A 24,182-nucleotide genomic window follows, 5' to 3' on the forward strand; every position below is an offset into this window, starting at 1 on the left:
ACACTCTGTTTTGAAGTTTACTGATTTTTGAGTCTACAAATCATAAAGATAAACTGTCAAAGATTTAATGGAATATTTACAAGAATATTTATATTTACTGGAGAGAAAGTTTTTGGAAAATAACCCTTAAATGTTGTCTTTCCTCAATAAGTATTACAGTGCGCATATTTATGTTTCTTGTATAAGATATATGCTTCCAATTTTGGAAATTATACACTCTACTGGTGACGATTGGCCGTTAGAATAGATTAGTACTTATTGTGATACTTGTGACTGTCTTTCATGCTGATATTTTCTCTCAAGTGCTTAAGTACAGTTTCTTAAAGGGCACCTATCACAGCCAAAATCAAACATATATTAACAATCTGACCAGTACAACATGTTTAATCAAACTATATATATAGTTTTTTTTTAAAAACTGCAGGTTTTAAAAAATCCCTTACTTGTGAAATGAGTTCTTTCACTGAGGGAGGCCATACTGAGACTATAACAGAGACTATAATATGCAAATTTCAGGAGCATGCTCAGATTGTAAAACTGCTTTGAGTATTCTACCCAGAATGCCTTGTTTTAGTAAACCCCTCCACTAGAAGTATCAGGAGATTTCCCTATCTTGTTCCCTGCTGGTGATGTTATTATGCAAATGAAGGGCACGCACTAACTTGCAGCAGGTGGCAGCACTACTGAACAGCAGCTAACACACAGGTTTGGCTGATTTGAAAATAGCTTAGAAGGGTTGATAAGCAACAAGGAATTTCAACTGAGCATGTGCGAGATTTCAGAGCTGCAGTTGGCTGGGAAGATAAAGGTAGGAGGAACCAGTGAAATCCAAGATGCCTGCCTCAGGTAGAACTGCAGTGGAGATAGGGGAGATCTTGCAGAAGGTATAGTGAGCTGATGATTTACATTATACAAACAATTTAAAACTGTTTTAAAAATCGGATTTCTTGAACTTTCACATAGTGTATTTACTTAGGAAATGATTTTAGTGATGATTGGTGCCCTTTAATCAGATAATCTACATTCGCGAGAGATGATGTTCAGTCACATAACTTCTCTCACATCTTTTTGTCGGCAATGTTCCTTGGCAATTTTGAGATTTATTCATAAGAGAATGTCTCCACTCATTATGCTCAAGCAGTCATTCAATAGCTTAAACAGATGGTTCTCTACACCTTGTCTGTAAATGGGCGTTACCACCCTGCCCATTTCCTGCATAGGTAAAACGGTTTGGTAGCTTTTTCCACTGGCTGGCAAGTCAGATTTTGATGGAGTCATTGGCTGCTCTCTACCCACACTGTGGTTGTTTGAAAGGATTGCCAATATGGTTCTTGCATAAGCCGAGTCCATTTTATAGGAGTAACTCTTAGACCTATATTTCAAGGACATGCTACGATATACCTCGAATTGTGGGGTATGACTGATCTTGGTGATGTGTCGCAAATCTCTAAGAAGTGCTGGGTCACTTACAATTTTCTCAAGGGCTCTATGTGCTGGATGGCTTAGCTTTATCCATTTGACTTCTTTTCTCTTTTGTGGAGTTAACGTTCTATGCATACATCTTTTGTAATGTTTTAATCTTGGGAAATTGTGTACATCAGCAATATGGAACAAAACGGATTGCCACTTATCAACGAGTACATCTGGATTTTGCCTACTTGTCTGCACACACCACCAAAGATGATTCTGAATAGGGGTTATCCACCAAGTAAGATCTTGGCACTTGGGATGTCTACTTGCTGCAGTGATTTTTTTGGCAACACTTTTGCACAAATGCCAAGCATCAAACTGATGCTTTATGTTTTTGTACTTTGTGGCCATCAATTGACGGATGGGAACATGTCTGTCTGTAGCCACCATCTGCACGGCAACTTTTTTGGAAAGCACCTCGTCAAAGCACTTCTGAAAAGCCTCTTTTTCCATTGTCACTGGTTTCTGACCAGCTTCCAACGGTACAATTTTAAAATTTACAATTTTTTGTGTGGGGATGCTCATTAAGGAATAAATGCAGTAATTTGCAGAGTTCCTGGGGCTGTCAAACTGTCTATCTCCTGCGAGGACAACTGCATCCTGCCCAATTTCATTAAAAATTTCATGCTGTTCTTTTTTCCAGTTATAGGCAATTGCTGGGAAAATACATTTGTTCTGGTGCTCGTGAAATGTTGTATGGGAAATTGCCTGTACCCCAAAAAGGTTGTACATTTCTTTGACTTTCTGGAATGACGATCCACTTAGCATAATAGATGAAGACATTAATATATCGCCCACTGCAATGTCTGAGGTCACTGGCTGAGAATTCCAGTTAAGGGACTTGTGATTATTATGGCACAATAACTTTATATTAACCATAGAACCATCTATATGTTTTTGTATTTCTGCGATTGGTGCTTCACACTTTTCGCCCTCATTGTGCTGACAAGGAATAAGCCTGAGTAATTTATCCAAACAGCTTTCGAAAATGATAAATTTTCTGTCAGTGATATAATCGGTTTTGTTGGGTTGGTTGTGGTCATTTGATTTCAGAGCGGATCCTATAGCATCCTGTGACATGTCAGCACACATGTACCCAAGATGGGCTAAAGCTGGGTCGTTTGGAACTTTAGTAGTCGAGAATGAAGTTGCTAGTTCCACCTCAGTCATCTCTTTTTCTTGAATTGGAGGTGTGTCAGGTATATGACCGCTTGTAGATTTTTGTGTTTGAATAGTTATGATGCATGGTTTTGTGGGTGTTGACAAGCTGATAGAATACAGGTGATCCTTTTCAACTCGCCACAACTTTGCAGGCTCTGAATATTCACTAGTCTGCCACTGGATTGGCTTTGAGGGTGTTGAGAAGTTGGTAGGATACAGTTGATCCTTTTCAATTCTCCAAAACTCAGCATGATCTGAATCTTCATTTGTTTGGCATTGCATGTGCATCACCTCAAAAGGTAGCTCACTTTGCGTATATGTGGAGTGCATGAATGAGAAGGGAATGGTGTTCATTCCAGTAGTTCTCTTCAGAAATCCAGGATCAGTCTGAGTGCCAATGGTTCTTGCTCGAGAGACTATACGGACTATACTGGAAGTTGATGGGACCCCGTTCTTGTCATTTCCCCTCTTTCTTTTTTGTGGAGGGGGTCCTGTGATGCTGTGAAGCTGGATTAAAGGGTGAAGGTTGCTAAAAATAGTGGGAACAGCATCTTTTTTAAGAAGTTTACGAGGACCTTTCTGCACATACTGATCTTCAGCAAAGTGACGTGAACATACCCGATATGCATCTGTTTTTTTAGCTATTAAAATCTTTTCTGCAAATACTTCATAGTCACCATAGTCCTCTCCAGTTTGTAATAACCACTGTTTTATTTTTTCAATATTTGCTGGAAATGGATGAAGGATTACAGTTGGATATAGTTCTTTCTGTCCAGTCCTGTGTGGACATTTGTTCACTATACATTTTGGCATTTTCCAGTGATCTGTTATATTAAAAAAAAGAAAATGGAAAGGGATTGTTACAGAATTTGTAAAATCATTAACAATCTAAGATTTTTCAAGCTATAGCTAACAGGTTTGGTGAATGAGACTTTAAAATTGCTTATTTGTCCTGAGAACAAGATAAAAGGATGGCCCTCAGGTGCCTATTTAAAGAAAAAAAATCTTTAAAAAAATTTCACCCAGCCCTCCTCTGGAGCTAAATCCAGCTGCAGATACTTCAGCCAATCAGAAGCACCCAGAGGTGTCTTGCGTCTGCGCAAGATTTGTCCCGCACATGTGGTGATCAGAGAAGGGCCAGCGCATAGGTCAGCATCAGTTGTAAATAATCTGTGTAGTGCAAAAATCCAAATTCTTTTTTTAATTAAAGCGTTCATAGCTGTTGTAAACTCGTTTAAAAATCTCAGCTGTCGGTGAAATATTGTCTGCCCCTCTTCTATGCCTTAGGCATAGAGGCTGGGCAAGCGATTACTTTCAGTTTTCTTTCAACACTTCCTACATGTCACTGCATGGGGATAGACATCAGGTCCCCCATTCTGGTGCACAAACAAGATTCTGAGATGATGCAAGGATTGCCTTAATAACAGTGTCCACAAAATGGCTGCTGCCTGCTATAATTACAAGTTCCCAGACTGATGGAAACAAGACTCAAATAATTTATACAGTGTAATTAAAGTTCATTTTGCTTGACTAACATGATAAAATAGAATTTGGAATATTTTTTTTAAGTGACGGGTCCCCTTTAATCAGTAAGCATCATTACCTTTTGCTCTTCTGAAACCTTTAAGCCAACTCAAACATGGTAAGAACATAAATCCTACTCAGGTTAGAATGAACCTTGCACATAGAGTGTTGGCTCCGCTGCATATTTATTTAGGCCGAGAGAAGCGGATCCGCTCTGTGTCCCAGCCCCATTCATCTGAACTATTTCCATTTGCGTGCAGTCACATTTTCATAATGAAATGTAAACCTAATTATCTATCAGACATGTTTTAAAGGGATACTGTCATGGGGAAAAAACATTTTTTTCAAAATGAATCAGTTAATAGTGCTGCCCCAACAGAATTCTGCACTAAAATCCATTTCTCAAAAGAGCAAACAGATTTATTTATATTCAATTTTGAAATCTGACATGGGGCTAGACATTTTGTCAATTTCCCAGCTGCCCCTGGTCATGTGACTTGTGCCTGCACTTAAGAAGAGAAATGCTTTCTGGCAGGCTGCTGTTTTTCCTTCTCAATGTAACTGAATGTGTCTTAGTGGGACATGGGTTTTTACTATTGAGTGTTGTTCTTAGATCTACCAGGCAGCTGTTATCTTGTGTTAGGGAGCTGCTATCTAGTTACCTTCCCATTGTTCTTTTGTTTGGCTGCTGGGGGGTGGAAAGGGAGGGGGTGATATCACTCCAACTTGCAGTACAGCAGTAAAGAGTGATTGAAGTTTATCAGAGCACAAGTCACATGACTTGGGGCAGCTGGGAAATTGACAATATGTCTAGCCCCATGTCAGATTTCAAAATTGAATATAAAAAAATCTGTTTGATCTTTCGAGAAATGGATTTCAGTGCAGAGTTCTGCTGGAGCAGCACTATTAACTGATTCATTTTGAAAACATTTTTTTTCCCCATGACAGTATCCCTTTAAGTAAACATTTCAACTGATTTAAATCATTGCTACTGAAAGCAGAATCTCCTTCCCTTAAAATTTCCTCTGCTTCTTGCCGACTGCTCATCCTATTGGAGCACTATATTGGTACTCAGTTCTGTGACAGCCAGTACTCCAACTCCAACAATATCTTATATGTTCCCTGATTAAAATAAGTGAAAAGGTGAATTTATCCTTATGATTTATCCTACTTTAAGTCTGCAGAAAGTAAAGCAGGGGAAGGAATAGTGAAGGACAGACAGATACTACTTTCAATGACAAACAGCCAACTTTCAAATCATTAATTTACTCAAACTGATTTAGAGCACCTCTTCCCCAGACCTCAGCCTCTCCCTGCACATTAGCTATATGGCAATAAGAGATTGGAGGCATCATTTACTAAACAAGTAACAAATGCATAAACAATCACTGCACAAAGGCATGTTTTTGTAAACACTATACTATAGCCTCTCTCAGAACTCCGGCTTCCAAACCAAAATTTTATAAAGAGGCCCACATAACACAGAGACCCCTAATATACCCATCACAGTTACCTGTTTCTTCAAAAAGTATGAATACATGTCATTTTCTAGGGAAGGAGGGACTAAACACTGATGTTACAAATTGTAACAACTTCTCCACAGCTTACAGACAGCATGCAGGAACTACATAACCCACAATGCATTGCACTGTAATGTTCCGCTCCTTATTGAAATCACGTGTGCAGGGAATTGTGGGGTTTGGAGGATGCAGGCTGAGGACAGATGGCTGCTGATACAAAGTAACAGTAGTCAGTGAGCTTAGCAAAGTAGTCAGACAGATCAGCAGGAGAGTGGGGGCTAGGCGTAGGGAACTGTTCCAAACATTAAAAATCATGAAAAGTCTTCATATATTTTAATTGATGTATATTGCAAAGTTGCTTGAAATTATGTTTACTTTTCAAAAAGCAGACCGTGTACACTGTAAACCAGTATGCCACACCAGTGTATACATCAAAGTAGGCACAAACTGGTGCAGAACAGTCGTGTACTTAAATGCAAGCAGAAGTGTTTTGACTGTAAACAGCGGGCAAACGTACTTTGACTATAAGCTCTATGGGACAGGGGACTTCCTATTGTCTCTCTCACCACATGGTACTTAAAGGCAAAAAAATAAAATCCCATTTTTACTTTCTATAATGAAAAAGAAACCTATCTCCAATATACTTTAATTAAAAAATGTGTACCGTTTTTATAAGAAATCTGACTGTATGTAGTGAAATTCTCCCTTCATTTACTGCTGTGGATAGGAATTGTCAGATGGTCCCTAACTGCTCTGCAGGGAAACAATCATACTTATGTACAGCAGGGGGAGCCCCCGCCTTACTTCCCAGCCATGCAGAACTCAACTCAGCAGCTTTGTTTATGACGATCCCTAAGCAGCCCAGACCACACTGAGCATGTGCACAGTCTTAGTCTTGCAAAGATGTTTAACAAAGTTACAAGATGGTGACCCCCTGTAGCCAACTTTGAAAGCATAAATTATTTGTTTGATTAGGCTTGTGGTGCAGTAAGTTCATGTTTATATTTAGTATACAAAATACAGCATTTCTAGCCTTATTCTATTTTAGACTTTACATGCCCTTTAAGCTCTACACTAGATTGATTGTATTCATCATTTTACTTGTGCTCCCTGTGTGTACTTTTAAAGAATGTAAGACTGTACAGCACTGTGTCTCCTTCGAGTGCTTAACATTTGGCACCCCAAGTGCTGCAAGGCTTTCCTTCTCCTTTAATCAAAGAGCTTACAATCTATAAGACCCTGATTTGCCAGTAGGCCCTTGTGAATGCTCTCTAAGCAGTCTCTGACATAATTAGCAGCAGAACATATGATGGCAGCCAAAAAGGTGACCACAGACATGGCCCTTCCATCCCAGTAACTAGTTTCCTGGCCCACTGGCAGCATAACACTAAATTATTTTTCCCGCCCTGGCACGGACTTAGGTCCACCCACTAGACTCCCACACTGGCACAGAGTTAGATCCCCATATCCTCACACACAGCGACCACCTCACCTTTAACACGGCAGCCTATGGGCAGGTACCAAAGCGCCTGCTAAAAGCCACAGACGACTACCTCTCCCACAATGCTTTGCTCTGATAGAACGCTTCCTGCTTCCGCTATTGTGAGAGACCGGGCAAAGCGCGGGTTATACGAAGCCGTGTTTTACTTAAACAAATCACAATCCTTTAAATCGCTTATGGCACGGGAAGACATGACTGTGCCATTCTGATGCAAAACGTGATTTTTTTATACGGCTTAAGGCCATTGAGTGTGGGCTAGCGAGCGCAATGCATTCTGGGGGTTGTAGTCTTGTCCGGCTACCAGCATGTTACCCTTTCACCCGGGACTTTTCAGGCTGCTTGTGAGGTGAAGAGAGAGAAGTGGGTGAGTTTGCACTGTTTTAGTTCTTATTGTAACTAATGTGAATAAAGGACTCGGCTGGCAGTGGTATCTAGGTCTCTATAAGCAGCAACGGAGCCCCTGAGACTTGCAGAGATGACAGGAATAGTTACACCCCCCCCTGATTGTATGTGTATTATATGGAGAAGTTGAAAACATCGTATGTAACATATAAATATATATATATTGTATTTAAAATAATACAGGCAATGTGTGTTCACACAGTAAACAGTGCAAATAGTGTCTTAGAAAGCAGCTAACATAGGTGCAAATGTGCACCATTCCAGCAACCCATAGCAACCAGTGCAAATGTGCACCATTCCAGCAACCCATAGCAACCAGTGCAAATGTGCATCATTCCAGCAACCCATAGCAACCAGTGCAAATGTGCACCCAGGGCTGCCATCAGAAATCACGGGACCCCGCACAGCAATATTTTCTGGGCCCCCTTCACCACCCCTCCCTTACCCATCAGGCCAAACAAGACACAAGCGTTAAAACATTAAGTGCCCCCCTACAATTTAAAAAAAAAAAGAACTTTGGTGCCCAGACCCCCCCCTATAAATGTTGGTGGTCAGGCCCCCTACAAATTAAAGAAAAAAAAATGGTGGCCAAGGACCCCCTACAAGTTATTAAAAAAAAAAAAAAAAAAGCATTAGTGGCCAGGGCCCCTATAAGTTATTTAAAAAAAGTACATATGGTCAGGGCCCCTACAAGTTATTAAATCCCCATGCGGCTTTACCGCGACTTACACTTCTTGGCGAATCAGAGCACAGGAAGCAAGAAGTAGTCATCGGTGCTCCAGACTGCCAAAGTCTGCAGCTCACTGGTGGCAGGGGCCCAGCTCTGCAAGTAAGTGCAGCACGGCCAGGCCCCCCCTTAACTCCCCAAACCATCTGGGCCCGGAACAGCAGTCACCCCTATCCCCCCCTGATGTGACCCTGTGTGCACCATTCCAGCAACCAATCAACACTGGTCTGTCAAGTGCAATTAGAAATCAGGAGACTGATTGTTTGATATCAGTTACTAGATTAGTGTAAGTGAGATGTCGAAGCTTTACTTGTCCAGTTAATGACATACAGTCAAGTCTATCTACCTGGAGGCCCCTGGGCTTTTATGAGATCATAATATAATTTACCCTTCCTGATTTGTGGTACATCATTTGGCCAAAAGTATCCATGGGCACCTGTCTGTCCAACTGCTCATTCCCAAACTAATGGGGTTATTTACTAAACTCCGAATGGAAAAATCACAAAAAATCTGTGATCTTTTTTTTTTTCAAAAAAAAAAAATACGCGTAAAAAACCCAGGCAGATTTGATCGGAGTTTGTAGCAGAAAATGTTGGGATACAATTGGACATTGATAAATAACCCCCTAAGGGTACTAATGTGAAGTTGGTCCTCCCTTAGCTGCTATAATAGTGTCTGCTCTTCTGGGAAGGATTCCACTAGATCAGTGACCCCCAACCAATGTCTCATGAGCAACATGTTTCCCACCAACCTCTTGCTCCCAGTCACCTTAGACCAAGTACTTAGTTTTGACTTCCTGGCTTGGAGACAAGTTTTGATTGTATAAAAACCATTTGTACTACCAAATATAGTCCACATAGGGGCTAACTAATAGCCAGTCACAACCCTTATTTGGAACCCCCAGTAATTTTTTTATGCATGTGTTTCTCCCCAACTCTTTTTACATTTGAAAGTGGCTCACTGGTAAGAAAGGTTGGAGAACCCTGCTCTAGATTAATGGTCCCCAACCAGTGGCTAGTGAGTAACATGTTGCTCTCCAACCCCTTGGATATTACTCTTAGTGACCTCAAGGCAGGTGATTATTTTTCAATTCCTGTCTTGGAGGCAAGTTTTGGTTGCATAAAAAACAGATGTACTGCCAAACAGAGTCTCCTTTAGGCTGCCAGTCCATATAGGGGCTACTTATTTAGCACCCCGTGGGATTTTATTTGTGCTTGTGTTGTTCCGCAGATCTTTCTACGTTTGAATGTGGCTTATGGGTAAAAAAGGTTGAGGACCCCCTGCTCTAGATTTGGAACATTGTTGGCGAGGTTTATTTTCATTCAGCTGTAGTAGCATTAATGAGGTTAGGCGCTAGTATTGCCTCCTGGCCGCTAAATCGCCAGCTAGGACCAGAACCAGTATTAAAAAATCACCGGCAATGTACTTGCTGGTAAGTTTAAAATTCCCTATAAATCCCTCTCTTCTATTATTCTATCCACTGCCAATCTCCACTTCTACCCACAGGCCTGCCAGTATCCCTGCCCATATAGCCTATGACTAAGTGTCTTTGACACAAAATGCGTCAGGCATGAGTAGTTTATACCAATAAAGATTTATATTTTTACTCCACTTTCGTCTAATCCCTGCGTGACCTTTTAAGTGTCTTGCTCCAACATTTTTGCTTTCTTATATACGGTTTGTCCGCTCCCCTGAGCTGAGGGCCTGGGCCACCTACTCAATTTGATGAGTTATTCTACTGGTGAAGTTCTTGCTTAACCACATATGTTTGTCTTGCAATATCCCTGCCCAGTCAGCCCATTTACCCTTACATTTTCCAGCCACATCCACCAACCCACCTGTTTTCGTGCCCCATGCATCATAGGCCCACCCCCAAGTGGCATCACAGACTGCCCCTTGACCCAAAGGCCAGTATAAAGGACAACTCAATTGGGTGCTGATGTTGGGGATGAGATCTGGCCCATATCAGCATCCCATTAAATCTCATAGGGGTTCAGTTGGGTCGAGATCAGGCCTCTATGCAAGTTCTTCCTCTCGCATCTCAGCAAACCCATTCTGTATGCACCTGGCTTTGTGCATGTGGCTATTACTGTGCTGAAACAGGGAATGTGGTAGAAATATTTTACGTTATAGCTTTATGGATTGCTTTAACAGCATTCACAGGACTTAGCCCAAACCATGAAAGACACCAGGCAATTATTCCTTCTCCACCAAGTTTCCCGTTGGCATTATGCTTTCAGACCAATAGTGTTCTGGCATCTGCCAAACCAAGACTTTCCCGTCAGATTGCTATATAGTGAAATTCGATTTATTACTCCAGAATGTGTATATACACTATAGCAGTGATCTTTACCACTCCAGCCCACTACTGGCAATTCACTAACTTTAGACTTTTTTTTTTGCCTCTTATCACCCATAAAATAGTTTTAGTGTTGACAGTGGTTCCAAAAGACAGTGGATCTCAGAAGAGAGTGTTCTAACTGAGGACATAATTTTAGACAAAACGTCTTTGTATGTGAGTATATGGGTGGGTGATATGCGAGTCCAGATTTTTAGGACCCTCACAGACCTTAACTTGTCCCCACCCCCACTTGGCCTGACCCGGTTCGGCTCCACCAATTAAAGACCCGCGCGCCCTGCAGTGATGTCACAAAAGGGGCGGGGCAGGAGGAAATCTTTAAATGGAGGAGCTACAAGCCGGCAGTGTTATGTCGCGGTCGAGGAGAGAGGAAGGAACTGCTCAACCTGAACCCGACCCGAAGATTTTATGCAGCAGCTGGCCTGACCCGCGGATTTCGGGCCATCCTGCACATCACTAGGCTACATTGCACCATTGCAGTTGCCCATAGCAACCCGTCAGCTCTTTGCTGTCATTTTCTAACTGGCAGGAGATCAAAACTAAATGTGCATTGATTGCTATGGCCAGCTGTACTTGTACAATTTAGGAGCTATGTTTGTAAATGATCATCTACAACCCCCATAAAGTAAGTAAGTAACAAAAGGCAGTAAGTTTGCCCAGGAGCAGTAACCCATAGCAACAAATAAGATGCTTGAATTTAAACAGGTGACCAGTAAATGTTACCTGCTGATTTGTTGCTATGGTTGCCATTTAAGATGGAAAAAAAGAGAAAGGGCACAGGTTACACAGCAGATAACCAATAAAACACCATTATATTTGACTGGGCTTATGTGCTATGTAACCTGTTCCTTTTCTCCTTTTTTTCTAGCTTGATTGGGTGCCCTGTGGCTAAACAGCAGCTTGTTTATATAAACTATACTAGTTTTTCTGAAGCAAACACACAGCTTTTACCAGTGCACACTAACAGCATATTATATGTTAATTACTTGAAAAAGCTTTATTTTTTGGTGTTACTGTTCCTTTAATATACAAATGTATTTCCCATGTTGATTGAAAGAAGTACACAACATACAAGACATTTTATCACTGTCAAAGCTCAAAAACATAAACCACATCCTTTGGGAATTCTAAACCAAACTCAAAGTTGAACTACATAAACCAAAAACAATTGGAAAAGAACACTAGATTAGCTGTTAAATATCATATACTCCTTCACAGCAGCTCTTATATCTGATTTGATTATCTTTAGTGTTTTAAATTTATTAGGAGTTGTGGTTTTTGCCGACTCCAAATACCCAAAATTGCTTCTGGCTCTGATGGCCACAGCTCTGGATAAAATGCCTTGCATGTTTTGTCCTTTCAATCAACATGGGAAATACATTATAGTGGGATTCGGGGGTTATCCCAAACTGAGCAGTCAGTCAGAGTCGGAAGATTTATGTACTGACTCCACAGCCCTGCCTGTAAGGGTCAGGGCACACGCTCAGATTTGGGGAGATTAGTCGCCCGGCGACAAATCTCCTCTTCTTTGGGGCGACTAATCTCCCGAACTGCCTGAAAACGAAGTGCTCCCAGTGCCATCCCGCCTCCAATATACATTCTAGCCGGCGGGATGGCACTCGGAGAGCTTCGTTTTCCGAAGTCGCTCGAAGTGCAACTTAGTTGCCCCGAAGAAGAGGAGATTTGCCTGCCGGGTGAGTAATCTCCCCGAATCTGAGCGTGTGCCCTGAAACCTAACGCTATGAAAGAAGCTAGGGTGAAAAAGGGAAAGTAAAATGTATTCACCTCTTAAAGGATAAGGAAATGTGGTATTTACTTGGGGGTGCCAAAAGCTAGGCACTCCTAAATAATTGTATTTACTTACCCGACCCTGGGCCTGTGCTCCTATCACCAGAAAACTGCACTGGTCCAAGGTTATTTCTGTGAGCACCACGGAGATCGGCTTACAGCTTCTTCTTTCTTTGTCCGGGTGCGAATGCGCAGTAGTGCGAAAAGCCAAACTTTAACAAAGAATTCGGCTTTCATTCTACTGCGCATGCGTCTGCCCGGGAATTTGAAGAAAGTAGGAGCTGGAAGGCAGGTCACAGACACCGGGGGCTAATGAAGTAAGTGCACAAAGCCAACCCATTCTGTTAAAGGATCAGTAACAAAAAAAAATTTTATTAAAAAAAAAACACAAAGACATATTAAACTTTAAAATCGCTAAGTCTTTATTAAGAAATAACTTACTGAAACTCTGCTTGCGCTCCTCTTCAGAAAAGGCTAAACAGTGACGATCCATCATGCGGCGCTCAATTTCTCATACAAGGAAAGCAGCGAGGAGAAATCGAGCGCCGCACGATGGATCGCCTTTTCTGAAGAGGAGCGCAAGCGGAGTTTCGTTAAGTTATTTTTTAATGAAGACTTAGCGATTTAAAAGTTTAATATGTCTTTGTTTTTTTTTTTTTCATTCTACACTAATGAATCTTTTAATGAAAAAAATTGATGTTACTGGTCCTTTAAAGAGTTGGCAATTGAGCACATAACCCTACTGTGAGTGTGCAGCTAACAAATCAGTTTGTAAACTCCTCATTGCTTTTTTTTTTGTATATTCTTTATTTTTATGCAACGCAAATTGTCGGTATGGCATTTAAGAAACAATACAATGAAAGGATGATAAAAGTCAGTAATATACAAATGAGGTGATATGTCTTCGTATACGTTTTTCTGTTAATGACATTTATGGAAAAAAGAATCACAGCCAAGCCTGTATGTCCGTATTATTTTGATCAGTCCAGAATGTACTCCTAAATATGTAATAGCAGGTATTCCTGTCAGAACTGTGCTCCCTGGCCCCTTTTTGGTTCCTGTTTTTGTATGGGCGATGGACCCTGGCCACCATTTTTTTTTACCTTCTGGGGAGGGCCTGGCCACAATTTTATATTTAAGTGAATGTTTGAGGGGGCCCTGGCCACCAATATATTTTTTTATGGAGGCCCTTACCACCAATATTACTTTTATGGGGGGCCCCGGCCACCAATGTTTTTTTTTTTTTATCATGAAAGGCCATAGCCACCATTTTTTATGGACCACAATTTTTTCTTTTCTTGTGTAGTGGACACTGGCCACCAATATAAGTTTTTAACAAATGATTATTATTTTGTACATTAGAAATGTTAAAGGTAAGTGCAATTTAGATTAGTGTAGGTACCTGCTTAAAGAGTGCTGGTTAATAATCCTTTGGCCAAAACTATTTGCTGTTTTTGTGCTCATGTCTTTGTTGCCTTTTTACTGTGGTGTGGGTGGATGTGTGGTTGTGGGCGGAGTTTGTAGTATAGTGGGCAGGGCCCAGAAGGTTTTTTTCGTACGGGGCCCCGTGATTTCTGATGGCGGCTCTGCTTGGGGGTGCTTAACTTTTGGCACCCCCAAGTAAATACAGTAGGACCCCCATTTTATGTTTTTCAGGGAACCGGGAAAGAATTATGGTAAATCTGTAAAAACTGTTTCTTTAAGTACTGAAAGAATATAAGCACGAGTCGTTTTACTTTCAGATACAATATTAAGTATGTTAATAACAAGGGTTAAGCATTGTAGAGTTAATGTTACACTATGGGGGGCATGTGCAAAACTCTCTGTCAGTCACATACACAACCTAAAGCAATAAGTGATTTTTGCAGGACTGTATAAGGCAGGGGTCCCCAACTTTTATATTTCCTAAGGAACGGGGGGTCGGGGAAGGGTCGGCGTCCAGTGTGGGTGCGCCGGCATCCAATTTGATGCGCCAGCGTTAATTGTTCGTCGGCCCAGTTCATGGACTGTTTGCGGCCCGACGGTTGGGGACCCCTTGTATAAGGGGCCGACTAATTGGAATTGAACATTTACAGGCAGAGCCATGGCAAAATATACATCTGGTTAGTATCTTAAACCTCTTTATTTCACAAATAATAACATTCATAGAGGGGAAAAAAAGCAGTTTTTGGGTGTAAATCCAGGAAAGCGTTACTTAAAATCATGGGAAATGCACCAATTGAAATGCATTATAAATTAGTGGGACCCAAATAAAAAATGTAAAATGCAGGAAAACTTTAAATCAGGGGACTTAAAATCGAGGTTTCACTGTATGCCTTTCCTTCTCCTTTAATATTTACAACATAGAGTTAAAGGGACTAGGTACACTGTACATATCAAAGTGCACAGATCATAAGTCTTTACTATTGGTTCTCGGTTCCTAGGCCACTATAATAAATGGGTAGAAGCATGAAATGTAGAGTGGATTTGTGATGAATGCAAGTTATTTGTATAATGTGATTGATGCCAATGTCCAACCAGTCAAAAATTAAATCTACTTTTATTTATTGATTCATACTGTATGTTTGGGTGTCAAATAAAGAGCAGCTTTCCTATGCAACTGGTGTATCATTTCCCCTTAGTTTCATTCCTGCATCACAAAGATAAGAGATTCCTGGAGCATTAATCTTTTTCTTCCCCATTTAAGTATAGACAGTTTATTGTCCACTCCTCTTCCTTATATTAATGTTGTTCTGCGTCTTATTTTAGATTGGTGAGATACAATAACGGGCAATGTTCATTGTTCTTCATATTTCAGTTCCTCGGTTCAGCAATCAAGCAACAGCGTAACTCAGCCGGCAGATATGAGTTCTTCTAGTAGCTCTCTGTAAGTAACCAGCTGCTGTGTTCTCTCTGAAATTAAGTTTATTTACCTTTAAGTGAGAAGAAACAGCTAAAATTAAGTAAGCTTTATCAGAAAGGTCTATATAAATACACCAGTAAACCGTCAAAGAAATGCTGCTCTCAGTCGTTTGTCAAAAGAAACACCACATTTCTTTCCTTTTATTGTGTACTCATGGGCTTCTGTATCAGACTTCCTGTTTTCAGTTTAAACCTCCAGGGCTAGGGCTTGAGCATGCTCAGTTTGCTCCCCTCTCCCACCCCCTTCCCTTTCCCCCTCCCGGCTGTAATCTGAGCCAAGAGCTATGAGGGAGCAGGGATAGATAGGCAGAAAGTGATGTCACACCAAGTTAATATGGCAGCTGCTATCCTAAACAAACAGAGAGAGCTTCTAGAGCTGTTTACTCAGGTAAAGCATTCTACAGAATAAATATAGTGTTATAGCTTGCACTGTTGTGGCTAATCTATTGGCAATAAATTGCCTTGGTAACATTACTTCTCCTTTAATAATAAAATAAGTCTATATTCTTTGCATTTGCCATTTTCAAAGAATTTTGATGTTTACTGTGTTGTTAGTTTTTTTTTTTTTTTTTTAGTTCATGCTCCATCTAGTAGCAAAATCTATTGATATTGATTGAGGTATGGGATCTGTTATCCGGAAACCCGTTATCCAGAAAGCTCCAAATTATGGAAAGGCCGTCTCCCATAGACTCCACTATAATCAAATAATCCAAAATTTAAAAATGATTTCCTTTTTCTGTGTAATAATAAAAGCAAAACCAGCGTATTAGGTTTATTTAATGTTTACATGATTTTTTAGTAGACCTAAAAAAAAGTAGAGCGTATTTCACTCGATTTTGTCAAAGCTTTTCCCGTACCAACTTTTTCGAGCTGATTATTTGATAAACGAGTAAAATATGTGGACGGGAGTTAGGCTGAGTTTGTTTTTTAAAAAAAAAAAAATTGATTATTCCATGTTTTAGTAAATGTGCCCTTAATAGGGCAAAAAATAATATTGAAAATAAAGTCACATGTATAATAACTTTTTTATGAAATCCAAACAAAGGCAGTATGTGGTGCAAGCGAAGGTTTCATTTATAGAGAGGGCGTCTCAGTGCACCACTGATTTGTTTTTCATTGTACGTGTATGAAGCAGGAAGTAGACTGTGACCTTAGTTTCAATTTCAAAAATTTGCCCTGATTAGCCCAAGAAACAAGAATTGTTCACCTTTGAGTTAACTTTTAGGGGCCCATTTACTTAGCTTGAGTGAAGGAATAGAATAAAAAAAACTTCGAATTTCGATCGATGGATTAAAATCCTTCGAACCGAACGAATCGAATTAATCGTTCAATTGATCGAACGGATTACGGTAAATCCTTCGACTTCGATATTCGAAGTCGAAGGATTTCAATTTGGCAGTCGAATATCGAGGGTTAATTAACCCTCGATATTCGACCATAAGTAAATCTGCCCCTTAGTATGATGCAGACAGTGATATTCTGAGACAATTTGCAATTGGTTTTCATTTACTATTATTTGTGGTTTTTGAGTTATTTATATTTTATTATTTGTTTTTTAAGCTATTTAGCTTTTTATCCAAGAACTCTCCAGTTTGCAATTTCAGCAGTCTGGTTGCTAGGGTCCATATTACCCTAGCAACCAAGCATTGATTTGAATAAGAGACTAGAATATGAATAGGAGAGGCCTGAATAGAAAGAGGAGCCTTAAAAAGTAGCAATAACAATACATTTGTAGCCTTACAGAGCATTAGATTTTAGATGTGGTCAGTGACCCCCATTTGAATGCTGGAAAGAGTCAGAAGAGGGTAAACCATTCAAAAATTATAAAAAATACATAATGACGACGAATTAAAAAGATGATTAAAATTGACTATTAGAAAGGCTGGAGAAGGCAAATAATTAAAAACAATACAAAATAAACAATGAAGACCAATTGAAAAGTTACTTAGAATTAGCCATTCTATAACATACTAAAAATGAACTTAAAGGTGAACCACCCCTTTAAGTTATTTGATTATAGAAAAAATAATCTGTTAAAAAAACACATTGTCCAGATTGCGATTTCCTATCCTGGGTTTAAACTCAGGTTGAGACGTAGACATTATTGCTATGATCTCCTGAATCGGAGGAAAGCACTGCATTTCCACCTTAAAATGTACTCCATCTATATTACTGGAAATGGGATGGAATCTAGAGTTTATTCTCCATCACTGCTGCCCAGTTGGCATAGGGTAGAGTTTAAAATGGGGAGGATTCGAGAGACCTTAATTTTTTGGTATCCCCAGCATTCTTGCACAGTGATGTGGGACCCAAAGAATCTGTACAATAGTTATATTATTTTTATTTCCCATTGTCAAAAGGTTAAACTGAAGGTTCCTCAGAGGAATAAGTCATTTAGTTATAAAAACCTTTGGTATATCCCTGTGGTGAGTACAGTAAATATAACATAAACCTTTTGCCTTGATGTTTACTTCCCCTTTAAAGTAGAAGGAAAGCTATGGAGGCATTTTATTGTCAATAGATTAGCTGCAATAGTGCAAGCTAGAATGCTATATTTGTTCTGTAGAATGTTTTACCATACCTGAGTAAAAAGCTCTAGAAGCTCTCTGTTTAGTATAGCAGCTTGGTGTGACATTACTTCCTGCCTGAGTCTCTCTCTGCTCACTTATAGCTCTGGACTCAGATTACAGCAGAGAAGGGAGGGGGAGGAAGAGGAGCAAACTGAGCATGCTCACGCCCAGGGCAAGGAGGTTTAAGCTGAAAACAGGAAGTCTGATACAGAAGCCCATGTGTACACAATAGAAGGAAAGAAATGCTGTGTTTCTTTTGACTCAGAGCAGCATTACTTTGAGGGTTTCTGATGAGGCTTACCGTATATACTCAAGTATAAGCCGTCCCGAGTATAAGCCAAGGTACCTAATTTTACCTCCAAAAACTGGGAAAGCTTATTGACTCGAGTATAAGCCGACGGTGAAAAATGCAGCAGCTTCTTGTAAGTTTCAATCAAAAAATTGAGGGTTTCTGCTCCCATTGGAGGTGCCAGCGTCTCGTTTTTGGATGCCAGCGACCATTCTTGGATGCCGGCGAATATTTTTGGAGACTATTCTTGGACGTCGGCAACTATTCTTGGATGTCGGGGACTATTCTTGGATGTCGGCGACTATTCTTAGGCGCCGGCGACTTTTCTTAGACGCCGGCGACCGTTTTGGCGCTTGACCCGAGTATAAGCCGAGGTAGAGTTTTTCAACATATTTTGGGGGCTGAAAAACTCGGCTTATACTCAAGTATATACTAGTTTTAACCTTTCGTTATGACTGGCTTTTGCTAAATACTGTATGTATATTATAATAGAAAAAGAACTTTGCAATGTGACTTTTTTTCTGCCAGCTTTGATCTACGCGGCGATTAATTAATCTCCTATTTTCTCTTCTTTGTTGTCGCACAGGGATGATGAGGATACCTTTAAGATCCTGGTTGCTACTGACATTCACTTGGGCTTTATGGAGAAAGATGCTGTGCGGGGAAATGACAGCTTTGTGGCTTTTGATGAAATCCTCCGACTCGCTCAAGACAATGAAGTGAGTAGCTTGTACGCCTAATAGCCTCTCACATGAAAGGAATTGCCAATGGATCTCTCCGGTCTGCTTTCTTCTTTACATAATTAAATCAAATTGCCGGAAAGCTATTGAGAGAATATTATAGTTCACGGGAAGTGTTCAGCATCTTTTACATAGGTTGTAACTTAAAGGGGTGGTTCACCTTTAAGGTAACTTTTATTATGTTATAGAACGACCAATTCTAAGCAACTTTTCAATTGGTTTTCAATATTTATTATATTATTCTGACTCTGCAGCTTTCAAATGAGTGTCGCTGACTCCCTTCTTAAAAGCAAATTCTCTGTAATGCTACAAATGTATTGTTGTTACTTTTTATTACTGATCCTTCTATTCAGGCCTCTCCTATTCATATTCCAGTCTCTTATTCAAATCAATGCATGGTTGCTAGGGTAATTCGGACCCTTGTTACCAGGTTGCTCAAGATGCAAACCGGAGAGCTGCTGAATACAAAGCTAAATAACTCAAAACCCACAAATAATAAAAAATAAAAACCAATTGCAAATAGTCTCAGAATATCACTATCTACATCATACTAAAAGTTATCTCAAAGGTGAACAACCTCTTTAACAAACACGGCAGCAGTGTCTCTGAGCATACAATCTGCCAAGGCATGCTGTAGGCCAGCACTAATTCAACAACAGTATAAAAAAGAAAAAATAGTAAGTTTTGGTCATATTTCAAATCTACTGAATCAGGCAAATGATGTGCACAATAAATAATTTTAATAAATGAAAAAACAGAACAATCAAAATGAAGGCTATAGGTATGACATCCATTATCTGGAATTACAGGGAGGCCACATCCCATAGACTTCATTTTAATCACATAATTCTTTTTTTTTTTTTATTATTATTTCCTTTTTTCTCTGTAATAATAAAACAGTACCTTTTGCAGGCATGAGGCCTGTTATGCAGAAGGCTCGGGTCCTCATACCTTAAAGGGGTTGTTCACCTTCCAAACACTTGTTTCAGTTCTGTTGTTTTCAGATTGTTCTCCAGAAATAAAGATGTTTTTCAATTTCTTTCTATTTCTTACTGTTTTTCCAAAATCTAAGTTTAAAGTTGAATGTCCCAGTCTCGGTGTTTGAGTCTGGCAGCTCAGTAATTCAGGTGCAGACTCTAAACTGTTACAATTTTGCAACAATTAGTTGATACATTCCTTAGCAGTATCTCTGGAGTATCAGTAATAGTGATGGGCGAATTTATTCGCCAGGCGCGAATTTGCGCGATTCGCCAGCGTCAAAAACGGGCGCCGGCGTCAAAAACGAGACGCCGGCGCCGTTTCGCGAATTTTTCGCCGTTTCGCGAAATTCGCGCGAAATTCGTGTATCAATTCTAACAGCTGCCAGAAATTCTGCTCAGCAACGACAAAGTTAATAAATGTAGCAACTACAGTAATTGTATACATTTAGAACAGTTTACAGGGTCGACGACCCCCCTTCCCAAAACTGCTTTAGAAGGTGAAAAATGACACTTTAAACTTCAGTATTAGAAAAACGGTCACTCACACATAGAGGATAGAAAGTAATTGGAAAAAGTTGTTATTTCTGGTGATCTATCTGAAAACAACTAGTTTGAAGGTGAACCACCCATTTAAGTTTTGAGACTAATTTCTTATAGGGGGTTCACCCCTTTCTTAGGGTTTTTTTTTCTTTTGAGTTATTCCTATCAAATTCACTCACATTTAGGTCAATTTTATCAAGAGCCAATTAACCTGCGTGTATGTTCTCTGGAGTGTAGGAAGAAACCAGTGCAAGGATGGATTTGAACCCAGAACCCTAGCTCTGCAAGGCAGCAACACTAACCACCACACCGCTTTATGTCACTCTATGTTACAAGCCTCACACAGTTATGAGATGCCCCTTTTCAATTCAGCCACATTTTCATGGTTTTTATATTTCTTTAATTTAAGTCGCTCGGTTTTTAAACTTTTTGAGTGTGTTATTGAGTTGGAAAAGAGAGATAAAATTGCTGTGATGTAAATGTTTAGCACTTCTAATTGTAATTTGGATTGGTTCCAGATGCAATTAGTGTGTCCTGTCTGATTGCCATATGTGGCTTTTGGCTTCAGTTGCAGGATTCAAGATCTCCGTGGTATATCTGACAACAGGGCACTTGCATTTTTCACCCTTTGTTTTTTGAAAAGGAAATTAGAAACAGTTCGGAAAAATAAAGTCTATATCGACTCCACTCCGATGCACGCCACATTTTGACTAAATTGACAATTGGGGGTCAGTTAAAAGGGTCGCAAATACAGGTATAATATCGGTTATCTGGAAACCCGTTATCCAGAAAGCCAAATAATCAATTTTTTTACAAAATGATTACCTTTTTCTTTGTAATAATAAAACAGTAGTTTTTACTTGATCCCAACTAAGATATAATTAATCCTTATTGGAAGTGGAACCAGTCTATTGGGTTAATTTAATGTTTACATGATTTTCTAGTAGACTTAATGTATGAAGATCCAAATTACAAAAAGATCAATTATCCAGAAAGCCCCAGGTCCCAAACATTCTGCATAATAGGCCCCATACCTGTACTACTATTTTGTAGTACAGGTATGGGATTCGTTATCAGAAATCCGGTTATCCAGAAAGCACTGGATTATGGAAAGCCCAACTCCCATTTTATCTAAATAATCCAAATTTTCAAAATGATTTCTTTTTTCTCTGTAATAACAAAACAGTACCTTATACTTGATCCCAAATAAGATATAATTAATCCTTATTGGAGGCAAAACCAGCCTATTGTGTTTATTTAATGTTTACATGATTTTCTAGTAGACTTATAGTATGAAGATCCAAATTACAGAAAAATCTGTTATTTGAAAACCCCAAGGTCCTGAGCATTCTGGATAACGGGTTCCATACCTGTATTATTTATTTTTCCTGAAAGCATTTTAGTTGATATTTCCTTTAAGCAAGATGCAATTATGGCTCATACCATTTTATATTCAGTTTTATTCAAGTGATTTTAACCTGCAAATGTATTCAGGGAGTCTAGTCATCTCCTTGAAGGATTACTCTGTGCTATGGTAATGACTAATGCAGCACATAAACTATTGAAACGTATGAGGATGGGGCTTTTTATACAGGGTTTGGAAGTGAGAAAGGGCAGGGTAATATGACAGGTCTTAAAAATATATAAAATCTTTTTAAATACTTTAAGAAACTTTTCAGGATGATGTCATTTTTCATAAGAATAAGAAAGCTAGATAAGGTAGAGGGGGAGTCACTGAAAGGAGAACTAAAGCATAAAAATGAATAGGGCTAAACATGCCATGTTTTATATACTGAACATATTGCACTGGCCTAAAGTTTCAGCTTGTCAATGATCCAGGATTTCAAACTTGTCACAGGGGGTCACCATCTTGGAAAGTGTCTGTGACACTCACATGCTCAGTGGGCTCTGATTGGCTGTTGAGAAGCTAAGCTTAGGGCTCGTCACTAATTATCCAGCAGAAAATGAGCTTCCCTGGCTTTAATATAAGCTGATGCTACAGGTTTGCTGATTATTAAATTCTGATGCTAATTGCACTGGTTTCTGTGCTGCCATGTAGTAATTATCTGTATTAATTACTAATAAGCCTTATATTGTGACATTTCTATTCTATGTGTACTGTATATTGTGAGTGGGTCCCTAAGCTCAGTAAGTGACAGCAGCACAGAGCATGTGCAGTGAATCAGCAGAAAAGAAGATGGGGAGCTACTGGGGCATCTTTGGAGACACAGATCTTTACTGCTAAAGGGCTGTGGTTGCCTTGGGCTGGTGCAGAAGCACAAAACATAATGTACAACATTTTTACCGCTGATAATTTGCGACGGCCCCTAAGCTTAGCTTCTCAATAGCTGAATGTCTTCCCCCAAGGCTTTTTTTTATATACAGAATGAATGATCATCCTAATACAATTGGCCAAGTACAGAGCATGTGACACTGGCATGTGACACTACAAGGAAAGGGGAAGTGGCACTGTGGAAATGACACGCACAGCGCATTACGTACATGTGGACCAGCGGAATTGTAGGGAAACAAGAAAAACCAGAACTGCATGTTGGAAAAAGGAAACAGGCTGGAAAAGCACATAACCATCTGCGTGTGGTTTCATTGGCGTATTTACGCTCAAGCTCTTATTATTAAAGGGCACGTATACATTATCACAATTCATCAAACCATAAAAAATTATGTAAAATAGAAGAAATAGTATTTATTTGAATAACTTTTTGGTCAAAACGTCTGTATTAGCTTGAAAACTGTGCTCAGCCCACCCCCTTTGCAAGCTTTCTGTTCAGCAGTCTCCAGTATCAGGCTCTAGAGCCACCAGCACATTCAGCCATATTACATTCATTATGATCCGATAAATGGGCCCTAGGGCCCACGATTGGATCAGCCCGATCTGGGAGAGATCCGCTCATTTGGGCGAAATCGCCAAACGAGCGGATCTCTGTGTGTATGTGGATGAATTACAGCCCACAGCCTTTCCGTTAAACGGTCACACGAATGAGTCGCAGATTCTTTTCACTTCCTCTTCCATCTATGCACCATCCATGGGGCATCGAGAGAGGAGTTTTCTGACCTACCAAATCAAACCAAAAAAACGGTATCCAAGGATATAAGTTTGGATCGTCAGCTAGGTATTTGATTCTCTGGGGACAGGGGTGTTTTGTATCTGCTGATGCTCTGCCATATGAGAGTGGTCATATAGTTCCTTGTCATAAATGCTCCGCCATATATGTCACCAAACATCATGACATTTTTTATTATAGGTTTAGCTTTTTATGTTCTTTCTATTTTTGGTTCCTTCAAGAAAAACAAATTTCTTGGCTCTCACCTCCTTGTACAAAGCCCTGGGCGTAATAACAGCACAGGCACTGCAGTGATAGGGCAGCTGTCATCATAGTGTGTGGAACTGATGCACATTATTGTTGACATGTTTGCTGTGTTTATATTCAACAGTGTACTGTTTCATTTCAGAGAAAAATTCCCTAAGATATACAATTAGGTCCATAAATATTTGGACAGAGAATTTTTTTTGTAATGTTCTGTACATTAATTCAGTGGGTTGAACAAAAAGATTGCATAAAAACGTGAGGAACTAAAGCCTTTTTTTTAACACAATCACTTCATTTCAGGGGCTCAAAAGTAATTGGACCAAGCGTTCAAAAGTAATTAGACAATTGACTTTAAATTTCACGGGCAGGTTTGGGCAATTC

The 24,182-nt window shown here is 39.7% G+C and overlaps 2 protein-coding genes across 3 annotated transcripts in view; one reads left to right on the forward strand and one right to left on the reverse strand.

Annotated features, from left to right (window-relative positions):
* Positions 1–892: 892 nt before the first annotated feature.
* Positions 893–7,315, reverse strand: LOC108708747. The gene is made up of 2 exons (XM_018247775.2): positions 7,168–7,315; positions 893–3,455 (listed from the first exon to the last, which is right to left on the reverse strand). The coding sequence occupies exon 2, from the start codon at positions 3,442–3,444 to the stop codon at positions 1,105–1,107; it is 2,340 nt and encodes a 779-aa protein (XP_018103264.1). The 5' UTR covers positions 3,445–3,455; positions 7,168–7,315; the 3' UTR covers positions 893–1,104.
* A 166-nt stretch (positions 7,316–7,481) lies between these two features.
* Positions 7,482–24,182, forward strand: part of mre11.L (MRE11 homolog, double strand break repair nuclease L homeolog) — a 98,656-nt gene continuing 81,955 nt past the window's right edge. Inside the window, 3 exon segments of one of the 2 annotated variants that reach the window (NM_001087506.1) lie at positions 7,482–7,540; positions 15,250–15,318; positions 18,799–18,931. In NM_001087506.1, coding sequence (NP_001080975.1) covers positions 15,296–15,318; positions 18,799–18,931 — 156 coding nt within the window. In that variant the 5' untranslated portion in view covers positions 7,482–7,540; positions 15,250–15,295. 2 annotated transcript variants of the gene reach the window in all.

This window comes from Xenopus laevis, chromosome 2L (genome assembly GCF_017654675.1).
Source record: "Xenopus laevis strain J_2021 chromosome 2L, Xenopus_laevis_v10.1, whole genome shotgun sequence".
Classification (NCBI taxonomy): domain Eukaryota; kingdom Metazoa; phylum Chordata; class Amphibia; order Anura; family Pipidae; genus Xenopus; species Xenopus laevis.

Coding starts and splice junctions, on each gene's coding strand:
- LOC108708747 (XM_018247775.2), bottom strand. CDS start 3,444: ATGCCAAAATGTATAGTGAACAAATGTCCACACAGGACTGGACAGAAA.